The sequence below is a fragment of the Orussus abietinus genome, unplaced genomic scaffold, assembly GCF_000612105.2.
Source record: "Orussus abietinus isolate OABI.00-Male unplaced genomic scaffold, Oabi_2.0 scaffold25, whole genome shotgun sequence".
NCBI classification, from domain to species: domain Eukaryota; kingdom Metazoa; phylum Arthropoda; class Insecta; order Hymenoptera; family Orussidae; genus Orussus; species Orussus abietinus.
This window is the reverse complement of record NW_019394504.1, coordinates 1,173,031-1,182,709: the sequence shown is the minus strand read 5'-3', so window position 1 is coordinate 1,182,709 and position 9,679 is coordinate 1,173,031. Positions and strand designations below refer to the sequence as shown.

Here is a 9,679-nt window from a genome sequence, read left to right as displayed (position 1 = left end):
CCGCGGAGGATTCTTCAACCCCGTTCTCCGCTGGCCGACGCGACAAGGGTGAGAGGGGTGCGGACGCAGTCAGGAGAGGGGAGAGCCCGTCAGGGGGTCTAATGGAGAGATATTCGGGAGCCGGCTGGTGGGGGACACCTCGCGCGCCCTCTCTCTCCCTCTCCCGCCCCTTCGGGCGGGCCGCGCTCCTTTTCTAGCCGCTCGTCCCCGAGAGCGCGCCTAGAGTCTTCCGCGGGCCCGCGGCGCACGCGTCTCCCCGAGGGTGGCCACGCGGCGCGAGGTCGTCCCGGGTCCTCCGGAGGGCCCTCCGGACCCGCCGGCGGTCCTCCGCGGGGAGGGGGCGCGCATAAGTCAGCCCGGCGGCCGCGGCTGACAGTTTTATGAGAGTTTGATAGCCTCCGCCGCTCTCTTCTCTCGCGCGCGCCGCGCGCGCCTCGCGCGCCTCGCGCGCCCCGCGCGCCCCGGGAAGGAGACGGCGAGAGCGAGAGGGAGGGACCGGCCGGCCGGCCGGGGCGAGGGAGACGCGAGCACTACGCACCGCACTCTTTATTGTCCCATAAATTCAAACCTGTTGCCCGGGCCCCAGGGAGAGGGACGCGGCCGGAGGAGGAGAGGCTCCAGGTAGCGATCCTCTCCAATCGCGATCCCCGATTGATGCCCGTTATCGCTCGACGGCGAACCCGGACGCAACTCGTAACTCACTGAACGACCGAACGCCGAGAGACCGAGGCGAGAGCCATGTGTGACGTGGAGCCGGCCGGTCAAAGGGGGGCACCGCCGGGCGGGGAGGGGTAGAGGAGGCGCCGAGGAGGCGCCGAGGAGGCGCCGAGGAGGCGGGGCGAGTATCGGTCCGAGCCGAGCGGCAACCTCGCGGACGAGGCTCCGGGTTACCGTCTTTCCGGATTTCCCTCGATCGCTCTTCCGCCTTTCCTCTCTCTCTCTCTCTCTCTCTCTCTCTCGTATCGTTCGACCCTGCTAGTTTCTCGCTCGAATGTACTTGGCTCGAAACTCTGCCGAGTTTCTTCATTAGTCCGTGCCTTTTAATTTTTGTTTTTCTTCCCACTCGCTTTTCCTTTCTCTCCTTCTCCTCTGTGCTCCGTCTTGTTTTCGTGTTTTTCGGTGCTTTTCGATATCTTCGATACTCTCGAGCGCGAGCGACCAGCCGTGGCTCGAGTGCGGGCACGCGCGCGCCCGCCACCTCGACGGCCCTCTTCTTCGGGGCCTCCGTAGTGCGCGACTCCGCCACCAGATGTAGCGAGCGTGGCCGTTCCCGGCGCGGCGCGCGCCCGCCCCCGACCGCCCCTTCTCGCGCGCGGCTTCCCCCACTCCGCGGCGCCCTCGCCTCCCTGCGACGGAACTGGCTATCTCCTTCACTTCTGCCAGTGGTAGCGGCGGAGGAACTCGCGCCCCCCACCCGCCCCCCCGCGAGGCCCGAGACGCCGACGCCCCCCGACGCCCCCCCTCGCCTGGCGATCACCTAGGCGGTATTTTCGAGTCCCCCGGCACTCTTCCGATACTCGTCGGACCTCCTCGACCGCGGGCGGACCTCCGCGGGAGAGGACGTCGACTGGCCAGGATCGCATGGACCGGAGAGAACGATACGAGGACGTCAAACGTTTCCTTCTCGTCTTATTTTCCTTGACGATAGTCTAGAAATCGACCTACGATTTTTTTTTATTTTCCCGAAGCGAAGAGGATGGAATGAAAAAATGTCATCGGCGTTCGCGGATGAACCTTATGCACCATAGTTGGACAGTGATAATTGTAGGATTAATTTAAGTAACAAAGGGTTCTTAACGCATTCGCGCCCGCTGACGCGAAGTCACGTCTTTTCAAGTTCTATTCCTGGTTGCCGCTGACGTGAACTCACGTCATTTTATATTCTATTCCTGATTGCCGCTGACGTGAATCGCGTCCATAACGACCCACGATACAAGTTTGCGGCAACCAGTCTCGGAATTTTATTACTTTCGCCGGTACTCCGTATTTGAAACGGAAGAAATTTCCCGGTCGCGAATGCGTTAACCGAGATCGGTGTAATCGATCGGGTTTGATTTCCACAAGAGGAGGAAGCCAAGGCTAGTGCTTGCCGGTTTCGGTATTTCCGTGTAAATAAAATCGGCGTCACCGTCGATCATAGGATCACTCGGAGTGTCGCAACGCTCCGGGGGGCGATTTCTTCCCGTCCCCCGGAACGGTGCCCGCGCGGCGATTCCCCATAAGGCGCCCATAAATTCACCGTACCCTCTAGGTTGCGAAACGAGACGAGCGAGCGAGTCTCCTTTCCAGTCTCTCGTAAGGTCCGGCAAGAAGTCGCGGGATTAGACCATTTCGTGGCTGTTCTCGGGCATTGCCTTGGGCCGCGTGTCACCGCCGGCCGCGGCTCCATTAGAATTTCTAATAAAGCCGTCGCAGGTGTAAAAAACGTATCGAGACCTCCATGAATCACGTGTCGCAAAGCGAGCCGCGAGCCAGGACACGTGTATCCGTTATGCTCTGCCTCCGAGGATGGTTTATGCCCCTCTGCCTCCCCCCCCTTGCCCCCTGCCCCCCTGCCAAGACCCAAAGCGTCGCGACGCCGGCCGCCGGCTCGTGAGCTCTCTTCGATCATTACTATCGGTGGAATTAACTTTCACTCACCTGCGAATCCTCGGCGAGAATTTATGCGCCTCGCCCTTGGCCGAAAGGGATGCCCCGTCGACGAGCAGGACGAATGGAACTCCTCCCGGCCGGGGGCGAAGGGGAATTATTCGATAAAAATATATACGACCGTTACTCTCTTTGGTACGTCGGGATTATAAACACTTTCCAGGATACCCGGGGGATACGCTTCTTCATCGACTATGGGCCTGGTTCCGGACAAGCTGCGATGTAACACCTCCGGCGGAATACATTGTTACTTCGGAAATGATATCGAAGGTTAGTAAACGTTATTTATCGATCGATATCCCGGATATCTAGGGTTAATATAGTGCTATCATAATTGATAGATCCGATGGCCTGGGGCTTATTACTTGCAGTTCGCACCTCAGTAGGATGCGCTGCAGGATGTGGAATTACATAGTCTTCGGGTGATTTGCGATTAATTATCAAAGTGGATTTTGGGAGGTTGGTTTATTTTATTTTATTTTTTTTATTGTCGGCACATTGTTGGCTCCGCTTCTAGGGGAAGGAGCGGAAATTTTTTTGGAGCTATCGGTAATGGGGCGAGAACGCCCTGTACAGGTGTAACAATGGATCCTTTCCTTGGTCCTTCGGCTTTAGATATGGAGAGAATAGTCAAATGAGATTTCCGTGCAGGGACTGGCGAAATTCGCCGCAGAGAATTCCTCTTTTCTCGGCCTTGGATATTGGAGCCTGAACGGGTGGAAGGAGGCACTCGTCGACGCCGAGGGGCGGCCGAGGGGACGGGGATGTTCTACGTGTGACCTCATGGTGACGGCTCTTGAAAAATTGCCCCGATGTTTAAACTAAAGCGACTGCTAATAGATCGGCCGAATGGTTTTTCAGTGCTCCAGGAGTGTCCCCTACGCCGGCCGATCTGGATACTCATTCAACCGCGCTCCGGATAAAGGATGACTCGCTGCGATTCTTGATCTTCTTCCCTGGATTCATTGGATATTCTTTCCGCGAACTTTTAGGAGACCCTGATCGTTCACCTTTTGCCAATCGGCATCGTTTTCGTTCCAATGTAACGTGTAAAAAATGCCGAAGAAGTTGTCCAACTGCATGACGATACTTAAGGCGATATGATACATATATGAAAGGTCAAAATATTTATAAGACTTTTCTCCAAATTGGGTGCACCGAAACATTCGGCACGTGATTATGGAGGTCCTACATAAAAAGAAAATATCTATTCTTCATTCTGGTCCGAGATAAATAAATCTTTTGACCCAAATGAAATTTCACCAGCACCACGTTCTTTCTTAGCGCGTTCATAATCACGTGTTGAAGTTTCCAACGATTCGGTGCATCTAGTTTGGAGATAAGCTTTATAAATATTTCAACGTTACATATCCATTCATATCACCTTAGAATATGTAAATATTTTAGGGTTTGAGAGAAAAATGTGGATGACCTATTTCTTTATGTTTACACAAACGGAGTATAAGAATATGCAGATTTAAGGGTGAATTATGGGAATAAAATAGTTACGATTCGTAATTAATATCCCGTGGATAATTAAAAGATACCGCGGGGTTGAGGACGCGACTCGGTCGGCGGAACAAAAATATTCAATTTAAGGCGATACCTAAGAAGAGGAGTAGGAAAACCAATACATCTTCACGCGCCGGCCATGATGGATTGCCGGAGCTATGGGAAACTATCTGTCAAGCACAATATCGACCCTCGCCCTCTTCGTCCAACCCCTGCAACACTGGGTCTGCTCTCACTGCCACCGTTGCCGTTTTCTAAAGTATATTCTACCCCGTAGCTTCACCCATACCACGTCCTGCCATGTTGTCCATAGCCCCCTCCCAAAAGGCCTTCGACCATCACCTTCGAATTTCCGACCATCGCCGGCGGATTTCTCTCCTACCCCCTGCGGAATCCGACACACCCTCCGATGTGCGGATTTTCACTGTAAATAGGATAATTTAAATTATTTAAAGATAATCCACGACCCGGTTATCGGTGTAAATGCGCCGGTAGGAGGTAAAGTTACAGCGAGGCGATTTATGTAGCTGTAAACGGTGTTCCGTTAACAGGAGAAATATTGTTTCAGCATATTCAAATAAAATGCCCCGGACTTGCGAGCGCTGATTATGTATCGGCATATGATATTTATCGCGGCCAGGCTAAAAGTTTCTATGGGACTGCATAAATATTCATAATTGTCGGTATAATTGTTCGTACCTGGGAAAGGTGATTTATCGTGGCCGCCGGTTATTGGTTTTCGGAAATACTCCTGCCGACTTCGCCGTTCCGGGGAAAATAAAAAAAAAGAAGGAAAAACGAAATGTCCCATTGCGTGGCCCAAATTGGAGAACTCGGTGGAACGTGGTTTCCTCAATAATTTATTACTCAGTCGGATACAAAAATAATTGTATTAATCGTTTAATTTAAATAGACTTTACCGTAGAAGTAGGACTAGCATTTTGGGTATAATGTAATTAGAAAAATATTAATATAGCTATGTCTTTCCCGCGTAGGAAATGAGAGATCTCTCGATTCGTAGATGGACCTCTCCATCGATAATGTAATCGATCGTGGAATGTTTAAGAAGTGACAAACATTGCAGTTTTTTCGCGATTGTCTATCACGGCAATCTTAAAGTTATTTTAGTAATATCGCTATTTACAAAATCTTAAATACTAATAGGAACGTTTGGCCTTCATGCGACAAACAGAAGGTAAAATGGTTCGATCAGGGAGTACTTGTAAATGTATTCTTGTAAATGAAATATTCCTGAGTAAAGGTCGGAATAACGTTAGAATATAATTGCATTGCAGAAGTCGGCAATGAGAGGCGGTTAAATTCTTTGTTGAAAGGTCTTTCAGGAGGGCCACTAAAATTCCGACGGTGTCGGTGTATTTCAAAGGGCTTAATGAAAGTAAAAGCAGGTATCCGCCGTCGTTCCCACCTTCGAAAAGCCCGGGAAAGTGTTTCCCTAGTTGAAGAAATTAGTATTCAATTTGTTCTACTTTCCCTGCACCATTCCCGATCCCTCGCCGAACGTTTTCACGAATACTTCTCAAAGCGCTAATCAACTACAGGATTGCACTCGATGGAAGAGGCAGGAATTCCCATTATTTTGTCAGTTTACACAGTAGAAACTCGGGGAAAAAGAAAATGAATCCCGGTCATTTCTACGAGGGAGATAACAGGGCCGAGTTTACAGGGTTTAACGACCGGATTTCTTCCACGCCGAATTTCGATCCAGGGTCGATGAGAAATTCGACAAAACCGGCGCTGCAGTATTCGCCATTTTCCTCGATAAGTATCAGCCATCGGTGGGTCTGGCCTAATATTTTGTCAAGTCACGACGAAAATAGAATTTCTCCCCAACGGGTCGCGCACTCCACTCCCTCGTTGGAAAATGGCGAATGTCGCGATAAACCAGGCCGCACGGACAATTTTCGAGCACTTTAACTGGAGACTTTAACGATCACCGATCCTCTCGAGCCGAATTCGCGGGATCGTCGGCAAGGAGGCCTTCGTCAAAGCACAGTTCGCATTTCCGAAGGAGCACCTTGCGGGCACCTTAACTCGGCACTCGGCACCACGGCTGCCATCCTACGGGATAATTATTCAATTAAAATTGCGTATGCATACCTGCATAATATTGAAATTAAGAGGAGTCCTGCAACACTCGTGAACGACGCGGTCGGCCATCTTGTCTTGAGCGAGCGCAGCTGCGCGTCCCCCCACCCTGACTCTCATCCCCTAACTCCTAACCTAACCGCCCCAAATGGCTTCTCGTCCCTCGCCTCGATACACGAACCCTAACCTCAACGTCCCCGAGACGCAATCTCGATATTTACAGACGATATTACATACCGTGGTAATAATCAATTTAGTCAGGTAAAAGGAGAAAAATCGAGATAGAGACCCGACCAGCGCTTCAAACCAGTCGTGAATAATTATCGCCTACTAGTTTCAGAGTATTCTATCATTCCACGACCTTGGATATTAAGAATTCATCGAACGTGGCGCTTCCACTGATCCAACATCGGCACACCTCGAATCCATAACGAAAGGATTTTCGCGGTGTCGAGTTGGTCCATCGAGGTAAGGGAGTCTTGCATCTCACGCAGGCCCATTAGTCATGCGAATCCGAGCTTATGAGTCAAAATATTTGTCGGGGATGACGCGGGATTATACTTCGGCCTCCGAACACGACGAATCCGCGAGACGCCCATAGCAAAACTGGTAAACGAAACCAAGTTTTGGGTACCTGGCGTGGGATGCCGGCTATTTAGCGCGCTTCACCATAAATCATGGTGGTTGCAGGGTCAGCTGCCCGATCTTGCCAGGTTGGCATTCCTGGTCCAGGGTTCGGTATGGTGGTAACATTCGGGGTGACCATGGACATCGAGTTACTCATGCCCCCCGTGATAAAGAAAAGGCTCTTACTTGGTCGATAAGTGTTTTACAAATTATGTGACCTGTTCAAGTCGGAAATTCTCTTCTCCGGGTGGAGGCGTCTATTTGTACTTCCCTATGCAACCGAACGGTTCACGACCCTGTATGGTGGTCCAACTTAGCGGGTTGACCATAACCTTGATGTCGCCCATACTCGTGGCCATACGCAACCTGAGTTTGGTGCTGATAGTTCAGATACGCTGCATGCAGATGATGATGTGGGTGTTGCGGATGCTGCTGATGGAGGGAGTCGGCTCTCTGAGAGATCCCAGAAGCTGCGGACTGAGTCGGGCCATTATGCATCAACATGGACGTTGCAGAGCTGGCAGTGGAAATGGAATCACCAGATTTCACGTGGGATTGAGTAACGTCATCCGGAATCGCGGATTCCCCGACGTTCAAGCCCGACTTCCCGTCCTTCTTCGCCTTCATGCGTCTGTTTTGGAACCAGATCTTGATCTGGCGTTCCGTGAGACAAAGGGCCTCAGCAATTTCGATCCGGCGTCTTCTGGTGAGGTACCTATTAAAATGGAACTCCTTCTCCAGCTCCAGAGTCTGGAATCGCGTGTAGGTCTGCCTCGTCCTCTTCTGCCCCGTCCCGGTGACATCGCCTGAAAGTCAAGAAGCAATTAAGAACACAATGAAATTCATTCTACATTCGGTAGGAAAGAAAAATCCCTCTGGGACATAATTGACAGAGACCGACCAGCTGCATAGTTGGACTTCATCCACGGATAGTCGACGGATCTCTGCGCCTGGTCGTCAGGGTATTTGTTTCCACTAGGACTGGTCTTTCCGTTGTTATTGTTGTTCCCATAGGCATTGTATCCAGGTTGGAGAGAGTCGTAAGATGCAGAGGAGGGTGGAGGTACAAGGGCCGAAGAGCACCCTGTCTGGGTTTGCGAGGGGTACCCCTGGTAACGATGGCCATAGGAGCCAATGGCGGCGTCAGGAGGTTGCCGATGCTGGAACCTCTCCTGGCTGGAGTCCCCGAGTCCGTTCAGAGGAGAGGTCCTCTCGATGGAGGACGTCGGAGTGTAAGGTGGGGTCTGACAAGGCATGTGTGATGTCACGGACTGAGTCGCATGAGGACTCAACGACGACTTCCCCCCAGCAGCGGGGTAGCTATCCGTCACGGCATCCTTGCCATGTCGCAACAGCGTCTCCAAGAGACTAGAAGGTGGCTGAGGAGCTGCAGGAACGTGTTGGGACCTTGCGCAATACCCAGCACTCGGATCACCAGATTCCTGGTAGGTCGAGTCATGGAAGAGACCTCCATCGGCAGGTCGGACGTCTCCGATAGGCTGATACGGCCAGTACCCAACCTCGCTATTAGCGAAGTATGCAGAACTCGCCATTTCGAGGTCGCGCGTTCAAATCACCCACAGAGAGCTCGTGACAAAGTCCTGCCTAAAGGGTCACCTCCTGGGAGTCATCTTTACACGACATTCGCGGTGATCCCAAGAAAATCCGACGACCTATTCCGAGATCCCTGTCCCACCACTTGCAAAAAACCGAACTCCGATGCAACGTTACGATCCTCAGAGCACAAAGAAACCGCCCCCTCCTGATAAGGTCCAGCATCACCTCCCGGACGGCATTGCACCCAATTCTAACAGTCATCGGCACCGACCTGGCGCACCGTTCACGGAATCCTGAGCATCCTCGCTCTCGAACCACTTAAATTTATTCGGCAACCGTCGATGCTGGATTTTTAAGTAGAATTTCTGTCGGTACCGTCACCACCCGAATTGCACCTCGTCCTGGTTCCCGTTCGATCCGTGATGACCGGTCGCACGCCGATTCGCTTCTGGGGCTCGAGCGAACTCGAAGGCTGCAACGAGGCGAAATGATTTGTGTCCCCGTGACGATTTTCGAGCCCTTGGGGTCCGTCCTGTCCTACGGGGGTTCGCGCGTGCCAATGGGCCCCCGAAACTTTCACCGGGGTACCGGGGTTTATTACCGGGTACGCGTATACGAGTTCAGGGTAGGACGCGTACCCCGAGTAGGTGGAGGGGGCTCGGCTACCCCTGTTCTCCACGACCCAGTGTCGAGGCACCTCCTAAGCCCTGCGCCCCCCGGGCTGCCTATATCAGCTGCCCTTTGATACGAACCACCCCCGATATTCGGCCGATCCCCTCCCACTATTACGCCTATTCACACAAATCCCGTGTCCGACCCCCTAACTCCCCTGGACGACGCACAATGCACGTCCGCCATGTGCGACCTGGCACACGCGACGCTTTTCGACGCTCTAGCCTATCGCGAGCGACGACTTCCATTGCCTCGGTTTTCCGGAATCACGGAATTTTACCACTCCCCCTATTTAATCGACTCTTTTATGTTTATATGAAAAATCCTCTTTTCGGACGTCCGTGTAATTATTTATTATCTATGTAAACGTAGTTCTCTACGTGATTACTTATTTCCTATGTATACCGTATATGTGATTTTTTTATTTTCGCCCTGATACCTTCCGAGGCCTTTATCGGATGCTACCAGGTGGACGTTGAAACGAAGTCGAGCTCTCGAATTAGGCCCCGGGATTTCACGCATTGGGGGAAGTGCGTAGTGTAAAACTAGAGGAAGG

At 52.1% G+C, this 9,679-nt stretch overlaps 1 protein-coding gene across 1 annotated transcript; it reads right to left on the bottom strand.

Annotated features, from left to right (window-relative positions):
* Positions 1–7,182: 7,182 nt before the first annotated feature.
* Positions 7,183–8,447, bottom strand: LOC105697508 (homeobox protein Hox-B4-like). The gene is made up of 2 exons (XM_012420867.1): positions 7,796–8,447; positions 7,183–7,700 (listed from the first exon to the last, which is right to left on the bottom strand). Exons 1-2 carry the CDS (start codon positions 8,445–8,447, stop codon positions 7,183–7,185), a joined length of 1,170 nt encoding a protein of 389 aa, XP_012276290.1.
* Positions 8,448–9,679: the final 1,232 nt, after the last annotated feature.

What these genes read in the sequence shown, in the direction of transcription:
- LOC105697508 (XM_012420867.1), bottom strand. Translation starts at nt 8,447, where the DNA reads ATGGCGAGTTCTGCATACTTCGCTAATAGCGAGGTTGGGTACTGGCCG. An exon ending in GAAGTCCAACTATGCAGCTG is followed by an intron (nt 7,701 to 7,795) that starts GTCGGTCTCTGT and finishes CTTGACTTTCAG; the next exon opens with GCGATGTCACCGGGACGGGG.